General features: G+C 35.1%; 5 protein-coding genes across 5 annotated transcripts in view; 1 reads left to right on the forward strand and 4 right to left on the reverse strand.

Moving 5' to 3' along the window:
• Nucleotides 1-1,194: 1,194 nt before the first annotated feature.
• LOC110379593 (uncharacterized) lies at nucleotides 1,195-3,064 on the reverse strand. The gene is made up of 2 exons (XM_021339320.3): nucleotides 2,884-3,064; nucleotides 1,195-2,455 (listed from the first exon to the last, which is right to left on the reverse strand). The coding sequence occupies exons 1-2, from the start codon at nucleotides 3,005-3,007 to the stop codon at nucleotides 1,479-1,481; spliced, it is 1,101 nt and encodes a 366-aa protein (XP_021194995.3). The 5' UTR covers nucleotides 3,008-3,064; the 3' UTR covers nucleotides 1,195-1,478.
• Nucleotides 3,065-6,394: 3,330 nt separating this feature from the next.
• LOC126056985 (uncharacterized) lies at nucleotides 6,395-8,006 on the reverse strand. The gene is made up of 2 exons (XM_049852006.2): nucleotides 7,530-8,006; nucleotides 6,395-6,749 (listed from the first exon to the last, which is right to left on the reverse strand). The coding sequence occupies exons 1-2, from the start codon at nucleotides 7,695-7,697 to the stop codon at nucleotides 6,432-6,434; spliced, it is 486 nt and encodes a 161-aa protein (XP_049707963.2). The 5' UTR covers nucleotides 7,698-8,006; the 3' UTR covers nucleotides 6,395-6,431.
• A 1,316-nt stretch (nucleotides 8,007-9,322) lies between these two features.
• LOC110375534 (uncharacterized) lies at nucleotides 9,323-10,668 on the reverse strand. The gene is made up of 2 exons (XM_021333676.3): nucleotides 10,475-10,668; nucleotides 9,323-10,059 (listed from the first exon to the last, which is right to left on the reverse strand). The coding sequence occupies exons 1-2, from the start codon at nucleotides 10,506-10,508 to the stop codon at nucleotides 9,365-9,367; spliced, it is 729 nt and encodes a 242-aa protein (XP_021189351.3). The 5' UTR covers nucleotides 10,509-10,668; the 3' UTR covers nucleotides 9,323-9,364.
• Nucleotides 10,669-11,230: 562 nt separating this feature from the next.
• Nucleotides 11,231-12,130, reverse strand: LOC126056979 (uncharacterized). The gene has a single exon (XM_049851994.2). It carries the CDS (start codon nucleotides 11,977-11,979, stop codon nucleotides 11,353-11,355), a length of 627 nt encoding a protein of 208 aa, XP_049707951.2. The 5' UTR covers nucleotides 11,980-12,130; the 3' UTR covers nucleotides 11,231-11,352.
• A 1,350-nt stretch (nucleotides 12,131-13,480) lies between these two features.
• The window catches only part of LOC110380936 (uncharacterized), a 258,996-nt gene continuing 251,327 nt past the window's right edge, over nucleotides 13,481-21,149 (forward strand). The window contains exon 1 of the mRNA XM_064037034.1: nucleotides 13,481-13,755. The gene's annotated coding sequence lies outside the window, so the exon portion shown is untranslated. The remainder of the gene's footprint in view (nucleotides 13,756-21,149) is intronic.

Here is a 21,149-nt window from a genome sequence, read left to right on the forward strand (position 1 = left end):
CTGAAAGGCCCAATCAGCTAATTCCCATTCTATATCGGGGTGTACGCGCCTAGATTCTGCATCCGCCGTTTTGTTATCTAAGGAACTAATATAAGAAGCTGTAACAAATAATGCACGAGCCTCACACCACTGCCATAATTGCTTTGTTATATCCGTGAGGTGAGGGAACTGAACTCCGCCCATTCTATTAATATAAGAGATGGCCGTCGTGTTGTCAACGCGAAGCAGAATTTGACAATTACTTAGTTCTTTAGCAAAGACTTTTAAACCAAAAAAGGCAGCTTGAATCTCTAAAAAGTTTATGTGCTGTGTTCTATCTTGTGCACTCCACAACCCACTGGCCCTATCTTCTCCGCAGGCAGCCCCCCACCCCGTATTTGAGGCATCTGAGAAAATTTCCAGACTATAACAATCTTCTCTAATTCTACTGAAAGGTTTATGTAATGCAGCATACCACCACTTCAGATCAGGTTGCAGTATTACTGGTAAATTCATATATCTATCATAATTATCATCTGATTTTAAATTTAAGTATTTTATACGTTCAAAAAGCTTAGTATATAACCAGCCATATTCCACAGCTGGACAAACTGAAACCAATGTTCCAACGAGTCGTGCAAATTCACGAATTTTACATCTATTTATGTTAGAAATTTTTTGAATTTCAGACTTAAGACGAGTAATCTTTTCAGTAGGTAAGGTAATCTGGAAATTTTCAGAATCTAATACAAATCCTAAAAACGTGCATATCTTGCTAGGTATCATAGAACTTTTTTCCTCATTTATTAGGAAACCAAGGGAGGTTATTAATTTCTTAGTCTGTGTTGTATTATATAAACATTGTTCATAAGACTGTCCCATCAACCAGTAATCATCTAAGTAATTAGTTGATATAAGTCCGGCGGAGCGCAGTAAACGGACAATAGGTTTCATCACCTTTGTAAAAATATAAGGTGCAGTACTTAATCCAAATGGTAAAACATTAAATTCGTATAAATTTTCTTCAAATTGAAACCTTAAATATTTTTTGGAATTACGATGAATTTTTATGAAATAATAAGCATCTTTCAAATCAATCTTTGTCATATAACAATCTTGTGTTATTAGTTTTAGTACTGTACGTAAGTCTTCAATTTTGAAATGACTAGTATTAATAAATTTGTTTAAATTTTTCAGGTTCAAAATAAAACGAAATTTACCATTTGGTTTAGGTACCAAAAACACACTTGATAAGAACTGGCCTTTTACAGGTTGGCATTTTGAAATAGCTCCATTAGCTAATAAATTGTTTATAGCTTCATAAAAGGCACGTTTTTCCGTCTCTGAATATGATTTAGTAATCGGAGGAGATAATTGGTTAACTGGACACGCAAAAGGAATTTCATAGCCTCTGATACAAGATAATACCAAAGGATTATTAGTAATGAGTGACCATTGTTTATAAAATAAAGGCAACCTGCCTGCATAATTTACCACGTCTAGCGGCGGCTGCGCTTCGGCGGTTGCTGCGAGTGTCTCGATGAGCTCGATGGCCGACTGCTCGGAGGTGGCCCCTTCGCCTTCGGTTGATTCGGCTGTTTCCGTGGGGGGAAGGGGCCCTTCCAGTTTAAATTCCTGGGTGTCGATGTCGATGCCGGTGGCTTCTTATTACTTGCCTGAGGCTTCTGCACTGGCGTCTTCAAATCGGCACCTGATCTAGTAATGGCTTTAGCCGTCTTTATCGTTTCGGACAGGTTTTGACCAAACAATAAATTATCCGGCTTGGTGTTAAGCAGTTGGTCCTTCATATCCTTATTCAACGAAGATAAAATGAAATTCCTTCTGATAACTGAATCATTGTATTGCAAATCGCATAATATACGTTCCGAGTCCATTAACATTTTTGTTAATTCTGGATCTGCGTTATTTTTAGAAATAAGTTTATTTATTGCTAGACTCAGACATGCTATGGCTGTAGCAGTCTGTTTTTGTCTAAATTCGATGTTTCTATCCCGTTTGATGTTAACATCGGAAACAGCGGCTTTTATTTCAGCGTTCAGGCCGGGCGCGTTAATTAATCTGCAGTTGTTCGGCAACAGATACTTGTCTTGTAGATCCTTGCGGAGCTCCTTAGTCAGTCCATGTGTGGCAATATGCTCCAATCTGACTGCTAAGTCCTTTTGTACTTCGGGTCCGTAAGTATTCGATATGGTAGGATCTTCACCTAGTATATCAAGTATCACGCTCTCTGGTATTGCATCCGCGGATTCTGCACAAGAAAGCGCATTGGCAACATTGTCAGTAGGCGTCGCGCTGGTACCAGCGGCAACGACGGGCTCCGCAGCTTGGCTCGCGGTGCACTCCGGGAACGGGTCGGCATCGCCGCCGCTGATAGCTTCCACATTAGACAGGTTGCTTCCGTCGAGCAATTCAACAATGTTATTCTCGCAGTCCTCGCTATAAGCCACATGTTCTTCTGTAACCGATATACGATATTTATTAGTTAAGAAACAGACCAAAGTACTGTTCGCAAAACTAATTTATTGGGTAGTACAGCTCCAAAGAGAAGTACGCAAACCCGCATCGGTAACATTAAACACCATGTACATACACTCTAATAAATAATAGGTATGTAGGTATTTAGAAAATGTCAGTGTCTGCTTATTAGTTAAGAAACAGTCCTACAATACTGTCCGCAAAACTAATTAAACGGGTAGTATCATCTCCAAAGAGAAGCACGCAAACCCAGCAGAAAAAAACAGTTAGAAATAAATAAATAAGTTCCAGGGGGTATAACAATTTTTTGTCGATTATGATTTTACAAAGATCATTTGCAACATTTAAATTAATACTCATTCACAATAGGCACATTATACCTGATAATATAATTAATTGTGAACTGACCTTGAATACCGGACCTTGATGAACTCGAAGATCGGCTGCGACAACGTCGTCGTAGTTTTTTCTCCAATTTCTTGAGTTTCTTAAATAATTTATCACAACTCTCTTCACTTTTACGTTTCGGCATGTTATTTATTAACACTTTTTAACACTATTTAACAGTGGGAAGACACGATGTGCGATCGTGGCGAGCACTAAAAAGCGAATGACGCGTGACAGGAGAACTCCCACCTCGGTGACAGAAGTGACTTTTTATTTTTTTTATCTACCCTCAAATAAAGTGCGTGAATGGTACACTAGGCGGTACTACAAGTATTATTTGCTAATCCCGAGGACGAAGCCTGAGTATAATCAACGTACCTTCCATTTACGTGTTTGTAACACAATATTTTATTCGATCAGATTAGGAAGTAAGTATAAACAATGGATTTTATGACTGGTTTTGTTACCATCATTGTGCGGCTGACTGTACTTTTTATATTTAATCATGTTTTAAGTTTTAAAATAGTTCTTAAGAATCATTGTTAATTTTGTTGACAAGATATTAACAGTTTGTAATTTTATTATTTTTTTAGGCATTATTTGTTTTCAAATACTTAAACATCACTTAATTTTAGAGAAGTCTTGAGGTATAATTTTACCACATTTTTTTTGTATGTTTGTTAACATTTTTATATTTATTAGGTTGACTGTACAAAGTTGAGTTTTTCATACAAAAAACAAAAAAAGATCTTAGATCAAATCAGTAACAAATACGTGCATTTTAATCTGAATTATTATCGTTAATATATGCTTAACTTAGGTTAGGTTAACTATAACGAGCTTGTTTTCGTAAACGACTTTTTTAACTAGTTTCACCACCTTTGGATAAGTCCTGGTTAAAGCTATCTGCAAGTACTTGCGGAGCAGGAAGAAATATAGCAAACAGTTCTTACCCAGAAGTTGTGAAACACGTTCTTGAGGTCCATATCAATATTCTATCCATCTTTCAATTTTCTTACTAGAGATTAAGTTTGACAGGAGATATAATTATGTCTTTCTTCTCTAGAAAATTATACAACAGAGATAGAATATTGAGAATGGTCGATAGTAAGCCAATAATTGGCCTCTTCATCATAAAAATAAGAAGTATTTAGGAGGCCATTTGTAATATGTGATAATTTTAAAAGCGTAGTAATACAGTACAAGCTAATATGACGCTAATTTGTATCCTTGTATGGAGAGTTTGTTTGTTTGACAGCGGTTATCTCTGAAACTATAAAGGTCTCAAATAAGGTTATAAACCATTTATCATGATGATATTACCTTTCACAGCCGATTGAAAATTAATTTAAAAATATCAATGTCGTTAACATGAGCATTGTGACGTAAGCCACGCGGGAAGCCGAGGGCCACAGCTAGTCGTGACTATTGAGATTATTTTCCAATATCCCTTGTGCAATTAAAAGTTTTCCGGCCTTATCATTCTTCCTTTAGTGTAGCTGTTTATTCCATAATAACAATAGATATTAGTGTATGCGAACAAAAGGAATTGTTTGATTACTTATGAAGTCAAGGATTTTTGTCCAAGTTTTTATTTTAATGTTAATAAAAGGAAGTTAGTAGTAATCATGGGTTATTTCATTTACATTTCCATTATGTTCTATGCGTCTATTATTTTACTTTTTTTTGTATCAAACAAGAATCCTACCTCTGTAGCTACGATTCTTGATTTAATATTCTTATGAGACAAAAGTAAGAAAATATACATATATAATTATTTTCCAATGAGCTGCTTCTTATCTTCGAGCGGGTCGTGTCGGTCCAGCGCGGACTGCAGGGCCCCCTTGGGGACGTTGGGCCGGTTCGCCATGTCCTGCAGCTGCGACTTCGTCTTCGGCTTAGGCCCCCTCGATATAGCAAACATTTTCTGAACATGAAAAATCCTCTCCACAATATTATTAATGTCAATATTACACGCCAATATCTTTTCGTAAATAATAAGCCACCAAATGAAATGAGTCTTCCATTTGAAGTGATTGAAGTTAGCCAAGAGGCTTTCCATTTTAGCCAGCAGTGCATTTCCCGCGCCGTACATTAGTGCGATTTGGTAACTGTGGTACTCTCTGTACTTCTTTCGAAAGTATAGGGTGGAGTTCATTCTATCTTTAACCAAGTAGATTTCATGCAGCATGAGTTCGAGCGTTTTATTGTTGATTGATTTATGAATGTCATACGATTCACGTCTCCGAAAGTCATTGGATCGCCTGGCGTTAGCTATTTCTTGCTGCTCGTGTTTCTTTTTGGCGGAGTTGATGATCTTTCTGACACTGTCAACGTCTAGTATTTTGATGTCGGAGATGTCGAGCGTGTCATTCGTTATGTCTGTGTTGTTGCTCTCGCCGCCGAGAATCAGGTCGAACAGACCATTGTTGCTGTAAGAGTCTCCGAGGAACTTTGTGAATATCTCGTCAAGTACTTCGGCGTGAGGGACCGGTTTACCTGGCTTCAAGTCCGCAGATCTGACGAATGTTGTGTCTAAAATGAATGGAAAATAGCAAATCAATGAAAATAGGAATACATATATCGGAAAAAAAATTGTCCTGTCTCAAGTAAATACCTAGGCTTGTTAAATAACTACACTACGGCATATTTATAGTAAACATAATATTAGCTACTATGTACTTACAAAGCGAAAATATTATGCCAGCAAAAATCTGCATTTTATTCATTAGAAAAGCATTTTGAACGTGGAAACCTTAACCATATAGGTAGTTAGTACTTATTGCTAACTACCTGTTATATCATCCATAATTTAAATTATAATTAGGTATGTTTACGGCCGTTTTATGAGGCACTAGCTTCCCCAAGTTTCACATGTTTTCTGAGGAAACTTCTTTTGTCACAATATTCTCATAATCTAATATGAATTATTGATAAAAATCTATTCAGCAGTAAAATTGTTCTTGAGATATCGACCAATCAAATATCCAACCAAATATCCAAACTCACTTTTACATTTTTGATAGATACTACCTATTTATAATTTGAAGGCACATACTATGATCAGATTAAGTGAGTATTTAAGAGGAGCTATTTTTGTTTGGCGCTACTTATATCCGGATACGAGATCCTTACCGACATTCCTGTCTGCCTGGACCTGGTGACCTGTATTCACATACCTCCCAATCTCTCTCACAATGTTACGTTCATATATATGTTACAGCCATACCTAGTGATTAAATAGATATTATACATAATCACTGGTCATTGTATATAATACCCAAATTGACTTGACAATGTGATAAATTAATCACTTTATCTGGATATTATTCATAATAGCTGCTCAAAGTTAGCAAAATAATAAATATGGTATAACCAACTTACTACTGGGCCTTTGTACAGTCGTGCCCAAAAAAAAATTTACAGTATATTTTAATATAATGTTATTTAAATTTGATTAGGTATGTACTAACAGATTAAATGGGACAGTAGGTATTCAAAAATAAAATAAAGCATTTTTTTTCAACTTCATCTATTCTCTCGGTCGAAAAACCTTTCTCGGTCGAGCCTTAGTCGTTATCAGGTTTCCCAGCGTTGGATTTATCGGCTTCAGCTTGCTCAGCTTTCGTCTTCTCTTTGAACTTCCCATTAATGTTCATCATAACTTTAAAAAGATATTCTAAATCTACGTGTAACCTCGTCACTCTTTTATGTAATATGAGTTGATTGTTCGGTATTTTGTAATAGTCTTTGTACTTGTTTGAATATGTATATATCCTCATCATTTTTGTGTATATCCTTAGAATTCTCCTGTATGAGTACGCTATGCGGTATCCTGTATCTTTTTTGCTGCTGTCAAAGTGTTTGTCGTTTTCTAGGGTTGCGACCTGTTAGAATTTGATATCAGAAGCATTAGTTTAGTATGAGAGGGGGTCGGTGCCGTGCATTGACACGGAAACACGGTTGATGATGAATTTGTACTGTGAAAGACGATATGACTGGAATTAATCTTGACTACGTGATGATATTAGATGGCCTTTTTATCGAGGAAATCAATAGATCAGTAGTTTTCGTTTGCGGAAGAGGATATAGAAGAGTAGTGTAATACTGTTATCAGCATTTTAACAAGGTTGTATCTATATCTATACACTAGCCGTTTTGCCGCGTCCCGTGGTAACTACTGCCCGTACCGGGATAAAATATAGCCTATGTTACTCGTGGATAATGTAGCTTTCGAATGGTGAAATAATTTTTAAAAACTGTCCAGTAGTTTTTGAGCCTATTCATTACAACCAAACAAACAAAGTTTTTTTAAAGTATACTTGGGGGGTTTGTCTGTGTTTGTCCCGAATAGACTCAAAAAGTACTGCATGGATTTAAATCAAATTTTGCATGAATATTACCTGGGGGCCGGTTCAACACATAGGCTATATATTATCACGATATGACCTATGGGGGATGAGCAATGAACGAAATTGAAAAATTGGAAATTCTATATTGCCCACGCAAACGAAGTCGCGGGCAATTTACAAATATATGTGTGTGTATGTAAGGCAATGCGGCTCATCACCCACAGTCAAACCACTAATCCGGTTTAGTGGGAAAATGTTTATGATTACCTGAAATAATAAATAAATAATAAAAATAAATATATTTGTATCTATTACCTTATGTCTGGCCATATAAATTGTCTGCAGCATGAGATCCAGAGTTTTGCGTTTGATCATAAATTCCGATGCTTCGGTATACGCTTTCTTGTCTCCTTCAGTAGACAAAACAGCCTGCCGTCTAGACGCGTTTACTTTAGGCTCATCCTTAGCTATCTCTTTAGCCATACCTGCAATCTTCTTCTTAAACTTAGCTATATTAATCTTATCAATATCTATAGATATATTTTTCACTACAACACCAGATTCGTTCTCGTAGTCTATTGAAGTTTTTTGAACTAGTGTTGGTAGAACATCGGCTAGTTTTGGAAAATCAAAGGCGATATCTAATGCGTCTATGGGCTCGTATAAGATTGAAGTGTTAAGACGTCTCCTTTTTGTTACGTTGGCGTTATGAACTATTGGTGAAATTACTGAAAGTATACATAGAATATAGGTTTTTTTTAAATACACCAAAAATGTTGGATAAAGGTCTATCCTCACTTATGGGTGCCATGTTTGGGACGGGACATACATATGAACGTTCATTCGTTCATTCTCCTAATTTTACTTCAGAAACATACAATTCACATTTGACTGCGATCCTATCCCGACTCGATTACAATTGAAGCGTATGTGGCATTCCGCTATTTTTTCTTTGCAATAAACGTTTTTATCCTTTTCTGTCATTCAATAATGAATCATTTGGTCTGCAAATGATTTACGATTGCAATATGATTGTAGAGCAAACTACCGTATAAGAGCAAAAACACCAAAATAGCAGACCAATCGCAAACGTCGTTGGAATACGATTGGTCTTATATTAGTAGCAGAATGCCCGATATGGTTAAAACTGCTATTGCGATTCGATTTCTATTCAATTTTGACATTATTAACTTAGGAGAATCGGGTCCCTGGCATGGTCAATTGCTTGCAATCTGGATCGTGTTCATAGACAATATATGATCCGAGAACACTGGTACCTACTTAGCTGCACCCGCCATATTGGAAACCAAGGCAGATGGTGATGAAACAAGTTCTGCTCCAGTCCCTGTCACGGCACTGATGTAGGTACCTATAGACCTTCACACACGCAGATACATAGTCCAATTCATAATATATCAAATTAAACTTACGTAAAAGATAAATTAATCGCTTCATTTTTATAAACAATATAAAAGTCGGCGTCTGGTTATTGAGAGACAATAGAATGTAATAAGAACTTCATATTTCTAGAAAACAATGTTCGTAATGAATATTTGTTATGTAATGTGGTCATGAATAGTTTTATTAGCAATTATGTTTACTACGTTATGTGATCGGATCGTTTAAGTTTCGAAATTTTCCATCGGATTTGCCATGAAAATAAATAATACCCTTACCTATAAGTAGTGATCCACAGAAGCTGCCCGCTTAATATACCTACTTTTCATCGAAAATCATTCCATGCATCTTTTTGAATTGATTGAAAATCTTTGCAAGAATTTCTGAGTTCATTGTGGACAGGCAAATAGAAAGACTCGGTATAGGACCATGTTTTCAGAATCCTATAATATTACGTTTGGAAGTATGTGTGTGTACGTTAGATAGTATGTTTGTTACTCTTTCTCGCAAAGGAGTTGAATTTGATGAAACAGTTAAGAAATATATTCTTACTTCAAGTAAGAATAAACAATAACTTAAAGCAAGTAAGTTACTTGCTTTTCGTCCGAGTTAATATGGAACTGCCTCCAGAATTAAGATAGGGAGATTCTCCTTAAGAAGGTTTATAGGAATAAAAAATAACTTTTCCATATTGACTGCAGTAACAAATTAAACGATTATGGTTTATTAACCTTTTAATAAGTTAAAATAATTTATGTCTTCTTATTCTTTTTCTTTTTCTTTTTGTCGTCGAAAATGTCATAAGGCGCGACCACTGAAAATACTTTCTTGACCAGGTTACACGTATCTCGAATATCAACGTCGAAATGTACAACCCTTTCATAGAACCTCATCAAGGAGAAAAGGCTCCTATGAGACGTCCTGTTCTGATACCACGCTGTCCCCACCATCTTCAGCTGGTCAGTCTTCAATCTACGTAGCCGATTGAACAAGTACCCAAGCTTATATCTCTTATCGTCTCTAACTTTATCACGCTGGGTCAAAGCCTTGCCCACCTCATACCTCGCATGCATTACGAATTGCACTAAAATATTGACCAGCAGACCTTTTTTGTAACTTTCTATTTTTTCCTTGTACTTTTTGTCATCTTTATCGTAGTAGGAAAATCTTCTTGTCTGATTCCTTATATGTTTTGAGGAATTAGTGAATTGTTCGTTGACGAGGTTATAGTCCTGTATGTCGAACGCTTCGGTTAGGTTGGTCCGGCGGAAAGTGAATACGTTAGGGAACTCCATGTCGAGTTCATCGGGTGTGTCATAGTCGTCTGTCGTTGTGTTGTCGAGGTCACCTTCAGTGTCGTTCAGGAGGTCTGGTGTCGAAGCCAAGTTGCCGAATAAAGTGTAGTGGACGTCGTCGAACACTCCGTGCACATTGTTGAGTGAATAATCTGGTAAAAAAATTGTGACAGTGTCATTACTGATGGTTATGTAAACGATTTTCAAAGTATTGACATGCTTTTTGGAGCTATTGATTAATTAAATTTTTTTGAGTGTATGTGTGCATATCTGATTCAATAAACACTAGCAGGCAAAAATAATATCGTAAGTCTAATTCTGTTTAGGTATAGTCTACCTCAAAGGTCATGTTTGTAAGATTGTAGAATAAAATCTCTAGTTTTATTATAATCTAAGATATTTTTTTTTACCAAAAGAAAGCCACGTTATTTTCAAAGTATCAATTGCTAGATCGTATCCATATCACGGGCAAAACCGCGAAAAAGGCCATTAACTCATAAGTCCATAACCATTTTATTGAGCGCGGAACAGATAACAGAAGGCTTTACAAAATAACAAAATACTCACAAAGCAATATTATTGATATAGTATTCAGCCACATTCCCAGAGGCCCGACTCGGTATAAAACAGGCCATAATCGAGGTTATTAAAAACGAATTACTTGAAATTACCCATTAAAATGAAATGGTTTTGGTGCGTCGCTTATAAATTATAATAAAATATGTACAGTATTAGCCGTATTGTGCGGCTTTTTTCAAGCAATGAAGTAGAGATAGCATGATGTATTGAAAATAATAGAAGGGAACTATCGAATATCAGTCATCGTGACAGTCTTTACAATCCTGGTCAAGTAGTGGTACGAGAATCAAGTTTGGTCTTAGATATGCCTTTTCTATGCTCTCACTCTCACAGATGATAGATAATGACCTCATTAAAGACAGCGTTATCTACAAGGGCTTTGAGGATCTATCACAAAATCCAATTACTTACCAAATATTAAAGAATATTCGAACTATACTAATATAATAAGTTGAAGATTTTGTTTGTTTGATTGAGAGCGTTAAACTCATTACCCGTAGTGATAGCCCATTTATTGAGGAAGGCTATAGGTTACTTTTTATCTGGGTTCATGGAGAAATTCCCACAAGACAGGGTGAAACTGCATGCAGAAGCTAGTTATTTAATATTACCAATTAAACCTTTATATTCTGGAGGGGTATTATAATTAAATGGATAAAATTTCTTAGAAATAGCCAGTTTTGCAATTGTGAGTGGAAACCAGTTCTGTTTAGATGATTATCATCATAGGAATGATTCATTTCAACAAACATTATATAATATCTGTATATTAAACGATATTGTTAAACTTATACACAAATAACAGTAAAAGGCACACTTTAATGAATCTAAGACCAGCAATAAATACAATAATACAACAAAGAGAGTTAATTGATGAACCGTTCGTCGAACGTCTCTATTCTCCTCTCGGTTTGATTCTTGAAGATTGCCTTGCAAATCTCGTCGTTCTTCTTGATCAGGTCTGCCAGGATCTCCACGCTGAACCACAGGCTCAGCTGCCTCTCATTCGTAGTCAGAAGGTCAAACAACGGCATCCTGTACGAAACCTTCTCTCTAGAAAGCAAGCAGCCCCTGAAAGCTCGAAACGAAAACTTGCCAAACGTTTTGGCAGCATTATCAGCCTTATTCATCAAGAACCCCATCTTATAAAGCGAAGAATTGGAGTACTTGTCCCTTTGGACCTGCATCACGACCATTTTGTTTCGCGTCTGGTATATTGCTTGCTTCATCAGCTCGTACATTCGTCTTCTAAGATAGAACCTGTCTCTTTTATACCGGCTTGCGCCTCTGGGGGGCTTCCACCCTCTTCTGGCGTCGTTTTCGAGTATTATCTTGGGGTCTCCATTTTCAATCTTCAGTTCCATAAGTTCGTCTGTAGGGTCCATGCCTTGGAACATAATTTCAGATTGTTCTTCGTCAGTAAGGACTAAGCCATTGTACTTCTTTTGTTTGTCTATTTGTTCCCATATGGTTGCCGGTTCGAATTTCTTCATGTAGTCTTCGAACTTCCATTCTTTGGTCGGTTCTTTTGTAGTGTTTTGTATTTTCTTTATTTGGTCTAGTGTTTTGTTTATTGCATTAGAATCGTTGTAGAGGCTAGCATTCGTTTTAAGTTTGTATTGTATTGGTTTGTCGACAGTTGTCGACGTTGTGTTGCTTATAAGAGTGATGATTAGTAGGCCACCTGCGAAAAATAATTCAAAATTAAAGTACTTTTTCGTAGTGTTACAACAGTTAAAAGTAAAAGTTTAAATATTATTTATCTTTATTTTAGATTATTGTAGGTACAAGAAGTCGCAAGAATAACGTAACACTAAATTGTATATCCTAAATAATTAAATATTACCTTGAATATAACTACACATGACTGATCACCGAGTACATACAAACATATCCTCAAACTCTAAAACAACTGTTCAATATCTACAACATTATGTGAACACGAGTAATTAAAATTTAATTCTAATTAAAAATAGCAATATACACATGTAATTATCGTTACAAAAAGATTTTTTAATACTGTAATGAATGTATGTGATGTAATGGTGAACCCTCATAATATTAACTAGCTTTTGCATGAGATTTCGTCCGTTTTTATTTACCCATTTTATAATACTAGTATTCAAGACGCGGATGGCAAAACAAGGAACAGCTAGTATTCATAAAAAATACAGGTAAGCAGGGAGAAAATTACTATCTAGTACCAGTTAAACGTGATGACTTTGGATGTGTGGATTTTATTGTTATTACTTCACGCGAAATTGCTGAACAGATTTTGTTAAAACGTGACAGTATAGCTTACACATCAGAATACTATACAGGTTACTATTTGTCCGAGTGCAGGCTGTAGTTCCTTCACAGAAGAAACCACGACAGCGCTCTATTACCCTTCAGAATCAATTTTTAAAACAACATTCCGATGTTGACCGCTGACCATTGGTCGATAACCAGTAATGCTCTATAATGTCACGCGTTCGCACTACCGGAGCCTCATGAATTATTTGAATAGAAAGAAAACTTGGTCAAACATGGTATAAGCCCGTCGATATGCATTGTCTCTCTCCTACAAGTGAGGTCTTGGTATAGCTGTCTTGCTTCAGCACGGCCCGGAAAATGGCATAGATTATTTACGTAGAAGCGACTTTGTTTTTGCCTACTTGTAGAATATAAAAGTAATAAATATTTTTACACTTTAACATTCTACTGCCAACTTTAAGTTTCTTTGAATGTATAATAATTTTTTGGTTTAGATTTCAAATGTAACTTTTAATACAACATTATGTTGCTTGTAAAATTAATTTGAAATGCGTCTAATATCTACTTTTAGACACATTTATGTCATACGCTGTAACAAGCATTTGATAAATAACACAATACTAAAACTGTTAGGTTAAATTGTTTTCGCTTCACGAAATACAAATGCACCCTCTACGAAATTAATCTTTGTCACGTAGTATCGGAGCGTAGGGGTTTCCTACCCCTCTAGCCAGTGTAACGAGGCGCGATCGAATGACGCAACGTGTCGCGTCTCCCACAAAAATAAACACGAAAAAAAATGTAGCTAGACGAAATATATGAAAGTATTAAAATCACGCGACGCGGCTTCACGCACGCGAACAACGGATTAAAATTCAGTGTTTTTGTTTATTTTTTGTTAATTACAGATTACATTTAAAAGTTTTGAGTGGTGTTGTGTGATTGGTGTGTACCTACGTCCCGCAGTTGGTATAATTTGCCTCGCTGTGTCTTGGCTTGGTAACTGGAAGCAGGTGAGCTACTTTTTACTTAGTTGTAGGTACAGTTGCGTGCCAGCAGCGTTTATTAAATTCCCTGCGAGTGCACGGGACCAAGTATTTGGAGCACAATGTGTAACTTCTTATGAGTTTTGTTTAAATTTACTTTTTTTATTAAACGTTGTGATTTTTCAAGTACAGTTTGATAAAACAAAATATATTTTTAGATATGATTGCTTCTGGTCAGAATTAGGTATCCTAGCCTTACTAATAGTAGTTGCCTTGTAGGCTATCGTATTCATCTTTTTTATTTTATGAGATGCCATGAATTGTAATGTAGATGATTCAGAGAGAGATATTTTTTATGATTGTTCAATGATCAATACATATTATACATACATATGTAAAATAGTACAATTCAAGTTATGACCCCCTAACTAAAGCGATCCGGTTTCTAAACATTGTCATCTCGGAAAATTCGTTGCCCGACTTTTTGGTAGCCAAAAGTCTGAAAGTCAGACATCCAGTCAATGTAATAAATGGTGAAAGTAAATAACCATTCTACGTAGAATTCTTACTCATTTTCAGCTACATTTAGACTGAAATATGTATAAACACAAACCAGCGTCAGAACTACTTAAGTTACTAGAAAAAGTCACGATCTTAATAATAACTTATGTATTCTAGGCTAAAAGGAATTAGACACAAAACAATTTGATTTATCCAAGAAAACCAATATTTAATGAAATACGTAAATCTGCTGTTTGTCAGCCTAGTAAATAGCTCTTTGATATTCCAAATAGATTTTACAGATGAGTAGTCTAAGAGAAGACGAAGTTTTCGTGTATTTCAAGCTTGAAAATAAATGTTTTTGTGACGATTACAAAATTGTCTTGAATGACAAATGTAGGTCTCTTTAATCTTGTATTAAGTTAAATGTATCTTAGTTTTTTTAATGTTTTTAGATGGGTATAATTTATCGAAATCTGATACCGGGGTCGTTGTAGTTGAAACGTACGAGTACTACTGGTATCAGATTTCGACAAATTATAACTACAATATCTACTGGATTTTTGGCAATCAAAAAATACTTATGTGATGTCAATTCAGTTACATAGTATAATTTAAGTGATATTATGTCAACGAATATCTTTACCAGTCGTTATGGGTACTCAGAAGCCAGAAAGTCTGATAACCAGTCTCAACCAGTCTCAACCATTGTTTTGCCCTGGTAACTGGATTGAGTAGGTCTGATAGGCAGTCGCTCCTTGTAAAGCGCTGGTACTCAGCTGCATCTGATCAGACTGGGAGCCGATGTCACACGTAAACGTTACACCGACTCCAACATAGTTAAATGGAAAAGGCTTGACTTTATTGTCTTTTAAAGTATTTGATCATGCAATAAAAAATATTCATTGTTGAGATTTTAATCGCAAAGAAAGATCCAATTCTGGGTCAATTTTGTACAAAAAAAAAACAAGCTGTTTCCTTTTACAACTGTAGGAAGAGCACTTAAAACAACAATAAGAAAAATCTTCCGTTTCATTTTATTAGTTTTTCTTCACAAAGCGAGAATCATTTTTATGTGACGCGGCGACAATTTCACTGAATCATGGGCTGAAGGGGCCATAACTTTGCGGCTTCGAATATAGGACAATTAGGTTTATATCTGTATGAAAGTTTTATGTAATGTTATATTTATCTAGTTATGTTGTAAATTATTGTTAGGTGAACAGTTCAAAAGCCACTTATTCATATATTACTGACCCTCACCAGATTAGATGTTGGATGACACCCAAAATGACTACATATATGACTAGACTGCTACCAGTCTGTTCGTCTGTCATTATGACTCTGTATCACTCTATGACAACTGTTACCCATGAACTGTGGTAGTACTTAAATTGATAGTTAAAATCAAAGATGATGTGTTTCTATTGCCGCTACAATAGCAAATAAATAAATATTTTATGGAGCTACCATACAAACGGCATCAGTTTTTGACTGTATCATAGACAATTTCACCCTACGTACGCGAGTTAAACTCGCAATTAGCCGATTGTTTCTAGAAATTTTTAGTGTTATCTGGTATGAATAATATAATAAAATGTACCTAAATCAAAAACCTAGCGTTACATTGTCAGTATGCTATGAAATGAAGTGTAAATTGTAATAACCCGTGGCTAGCAGAGCATGCGTACTAGACCTTAATAAATAAACGAGCATCGCAATCCCGCGGGAGTGCACTCGGATTATAACTCACTATAGATGTATTGAGTAATTCTACTGCATGCTTGAGTGTCTTATTGACTGTTTGTAATACGATAACGTCAAGAGAGAAAACTGGAAAAGACTGACTTTCTTGCAACCTAGCCGAAATGAGTATCTAGAAAAGAAAGTTATAAAGAAAAGCATAGATAAGTACATAAACATTGTTGAAATTAATATTTAGAAAGTAAAGTTACAAGAAAAGCGTTGAAGGGTTTGTTCCCGCAATGTAAAAAAAAAACATTATTAAAGTATTGCCTTATTTCTAAAATATCCTACTATTATTTTGATACTATTCATCTGACTTTTCAGGAAAACCGGTATAATGAAGCGATTTCAAAAGGTCAAAAGGAGATTTAAAATCAATCTCTCATATATCACGAATTTCATTGTGATAAGATACAGTTTTCCAAGCATAAATTGTTTCAAAACAAAGTTATAATATTTATACACAATCATATATCATATATCTAAAACTTCATACACAAAACTGAAACTTGGCCAAACATAACCTAGTTAGCACAATTCAGCTGCGACCACTTCATCACCGCTTGTCATGATACATGATTATTCTTCCCAACAGATAGGATACTCCTTATTTTCTTACCTTCTTCCCCATCTATCTTGTGATAACTTATTTACACGAGTTTGCTAATCAAGTTCTGAGCCTCAGGGAGGCAGGCGGGTGTAGGTAATATCTCACCAACCGTCTCATTGACAATTCATTGAAGGTTCGAGATTCCATCGGAATTTTCGTACTTTCTTTTTTTTAAAGCTATCGGGTTTTGCTGCAGATTTGCATTTTAGTTATAATACGTTTTTTGCTTAGGTAGGTAATATTGGACTGGAGAATTTCAGGTAAGGATTGGATTTTTAAATATTTTATCTAGCTTTATAAGGTGTAATTATCAAAATCTTATACCTACTTTTCAATTCGTAAATATATTCAAGGTTGCTGAAAATAAAAATAAATATTTTTATTACTTGGGTTAACTTAACTTGGGTTTTTTGATGACATAATTTATAATAACAGAGCTTAACCATAACATGAAAATAAATTATAACAGCAAAAAAACCCAGATACCACTAGACTGACATTTTATCATCTGTAGTGCCCTAAAAAATTTAAATTTTAACACATTTACACATGTATCCAAAACATGAAGACAGAATACATATCGGTATCTATGTAATACACTATTTGAATCGAGATGAGATATCGGCAGCAGTTCAATAACCCCGATAGTGCATTCCTATACGCCTTCCCACCACGCGGAGATATTCCCACTTCAATATAATGGCCACTGTCTTTTTGAATGTCCACACAGGAATTTCAAAAAAAGAATGGCATTGTGGTGACATGTGCAATTCACTTTATTGACTACTGGCTGAATAGAATGGTGTAAAGGTACGTTTTGAATTCTTGCTGTCGACCGCACATGCCGCAACTTCATGAAGTCGGCCGCAGTTGCATTACTGGTTTATATGTATTTGGAACAAAGCGGCAGCAGCTCGTGCTGTCGCTGTCGGTTTTTCAAAACGTACCTTAACTATTGCTTCAGAATGAAGTGACGTACTTTGAGGGGCGAATTCAGCCCTCAAAAAAGGTTGCAGGTTATCCATCCTACATGGTTGAAATACACATACATTCAACAATGGTTGTACAATAAGTGGTACATAATATACATAAATATACGTAAATAACTGTAAAAATTGAAATTCACATCTCAAATCTGAAAACCACCCTCAAAAATGCCATAACAGACCACAGATCTAATACAATACCCACGTTAGATAGGAACAATGTCGTTATGATATTCGACAACTGGGCAAATAAGCCATTTGCATGTATGAACAAATTGTCCATTCTCTATAGTAGCTGCCAATGCTATGCAGCTGTTGAAGGAATACTAATGCCGTTGTAGTCTTCGTCGTAGTGCTATGGAAGTAGGATTTATAGGTGTTAATATTATAAACCTGAAGTCTGAAGTCTGTTTATTCAATTTAAGGAAAAAATAGTAAGATTTGAACATTGTTTCAGTGTTATACGAGTATAGTTCATTCATCGAAGAAGGTGGGTTTAAAGACCCCCAGGTATTGAGGGAAATACTTTTCGGACTCTGATAAAAGTAGCCTGTACCTATATGTTATTTTGATGTGTGTAAGCTTTCCAAGTTTCATCAAAATTAATTCAACTCAAACAGTTAATTTTGAATGTTGCGTGATGAAGTAACAAACATATGTACACTCACGTACTACATAGGTAATTTCGCAAAATTTCGGTTTTGTATCATGTAAGTAATTCATACTTAGAGCAAGTTTAAATAAATCTATTGATTATTCCAGTAAATCTATACTAATATTATAAAGCTGAAGAGTTTGTTTGTTTGTTTGAACGCGCTAATCTCAGGAACTGCTGGTCCGATTTGAAAATTTCTTTCAGTGTTAGATAGCCCATTTATCGAGGAAGGTTACAAGCTACTTTTTATCCGGTACGGGAAGTAGTTACCACGGGATGCGAGTGAAACCGCTGGCAGAAGCTAGTAAGTTAATGTATTTTCCTACTACAAAAAAAACATAGCTATACTCCAACAGTAACCTAAAAACGAATGCGCAAGCGTAACAGCCGAATCTTGCCGACTCATGTCGAATCACCCCGAACTCAAATACAGGGTGGTGAAAGCGTCCATTAACTTTTTGCGGCTACCATTATACCGGCGAATGTTTTCCGGCCCTGTATAAGTATTAATGTTAGCACCCCCTGTATAATGGCTAATCTTTTTTGAATACTTATTTTTAAAAGCCGGAACACCATGGCCTTGTGTTTTTTTGAAACAGAATGTTGTGTTTATTTTGAAAAGAAATTCTATTTTCTTTTAAATTTTTTTCGTTTGTGTTTTGATGAGGGCTTGTATTGTATTAACAAAGAGAATTCATTTGTCAGCTGCTTTTCAGCGGATTAATTTGAGAATATTCTTTTTTTACACGCTTTTTATTAGCTTCACCTGTATGTTTGTAGGTTTGTATGTTTGTATGTTTGTTTGTAACCGACTTCTTTGGGCGCGATTTTGACCCACTTTAAACGGCCAGATTTCGTTCAAACTTTGTAGATTTATTGAGGACCGATGACAATACACTAATTTGATAAAATTATTCCATTTTAACCGACTTCCCAAAAAGGAGGAGGTTACACATACACATCGATTACTCCGAGGTTTATAGACCGATTTACGTGATTCTTTTTTTGTTCGACTTGGAATAGCTGCCAGTTGGTCCCATATTCATCAGGTCAGGATCTGATGATGGAAACCCTGAGAAATCGAGGGCATCCTTCAAAACTTGTAGGCATACATAGGGTGAAAACTTGACACTTAGGTGTACGCCTAAAAGCACTATTCAACTGTGAAGATTTGGAGCTGACCTGATGATGGAGACCAGAGAGGGTCGAGGGAACTCGACAACTGAATATGTAAACTACCTCATGTTTGGGCTTAAATTATTTGTATTGACAAGACCTTTGCAACAGTGAAGGTTTGGAGCTGACCTGATGATGGAGACCAGAGAAAATGGAGGGAACTCGACAACTGAATATGTAAACTACCTCGTGTTTGGGCTTAAATTATTCGTATTGACAAGACCTATGCAACACTGAAGGTTTGGAGCTGACCTGATGATGGAGACCAGAGAAAGTCAAGGGAACTCGACAACTGAATATGTAAAATACCTCGTTTGGACTTATATTCTTTGTATTGATGAGAACTTCCCACTTGTATGGATGTGTGTATGGATAGTGACAACTATTCGTATCACTGAAAAGCTTTAAATAAATAACCTTTTTACAAAAAAATTAAACCGAGTTCCCAAAACACTAAAAAGCAAAAAAAAAAAACTAATTTTAGGTGCATCGGCCTAGAAGTCGGTGGCAAAATTAACTTAGTAACATCCATTAGACACCGACTTCTAGGCTTTTCAATTTGCAAAATATGATCTTTGTTAATTTATATAATTTTCATCTATAGTCGATAAGGTAAGAAAATTAATTAAAATTTTCTAGAATTTTTCTCTACAGTCGATAAGGCAGTACCTACTCGATGTTAATTTTTATTTCCAATAATTATCTTTAGCCGTTTTCTCTAATATTGACAAATTTTTGTATACTAAAGAGAATTTTAATTCTACAAAACAAATAATAGTTTGAAAACAAACTAAAAAGTAGAAAATAAATAATAGTTTAAAAAAAACTAAAAAACACGCTTTTTATAGAAAAACGAACTAAAAAATAGGAAATAAATTTTAATGAATTTAAATTAAGAAAACAGTGTTAAAAATTTCAATGAATATAAATTAATAATAGTGTGAATACAAAAAAATATTTAAAAAGCGTGGGTGCTTTTTAAGATATTATCGAAATGAAAATCACTGTACTCATATCTGTCAATAAAATATTTATAACTATTGACACCATACACCCCACGCTTTTTTTTAAATATTTTTTTTGTATTCACACTATTATTAATTTATATTCATTGAAATTTTTAACACTGTTTTCTTAATTTAAATTCATTAAAATTTATTTCCTATTTTTTAGTTCGTTTTTATAATTCTGTTAGATTTTTATTTGAATGTTTAGTTTTTTTGGTTTTGAAGTAACTCTCTAGCAGTGCTTTTTGCTGGGTTTATCTACGCATTTCACATTCACACAAAACTCTCTTCTTTCCCGGTAGTTGTCACTGATTCTCTATCTCTCTCGATTTCAATAAGTCGTTAAATTTTTCAGTAAAAAAGAGTTAAATTAACTTATTCAGTAAAGAGCATCATTTTCCTTAAATATGATATTCTTTATATTTTCTTTCTAAAAAAAGAAGAAAGAAATAGAATAAGAGTAAAAAATCTCAATGATAAACCGTACATCGTTTGTTCAGTAGCACCGTGCAATTTGTTTGTAACGTTAATAAAATGGCGTCTTCATCATCTTTATTTGCGATTTATAATATTATCTATTTAATGAGTTTTTCGGCCGTCTCAGTTGGGAGAAGGGAGTTATGATGTACTATATCTTTTTAAGAAAATGAAAAACGTCATTATATTATATCTTTTATTTTTGGGATGATTTCATTGATGTACAAAAGATGATGATGCTACTAAAATTATATTTAAATCGT

Source organism: Helicoverpa armigera, chromosome 11 (genome assembly GCF_030705265.1).
Source record: "Helicoverpa armigera isolate CAAS_96S chromosome 11, ASM3070526v1, whole genome shotgun sequence".
Lineage (NCBI taxonomy): Eukaryota > Metazoa > Arthropoda > Insecta > Lepidoptera > Noctuidae > Helicoverpa > Helicoverpa armigera.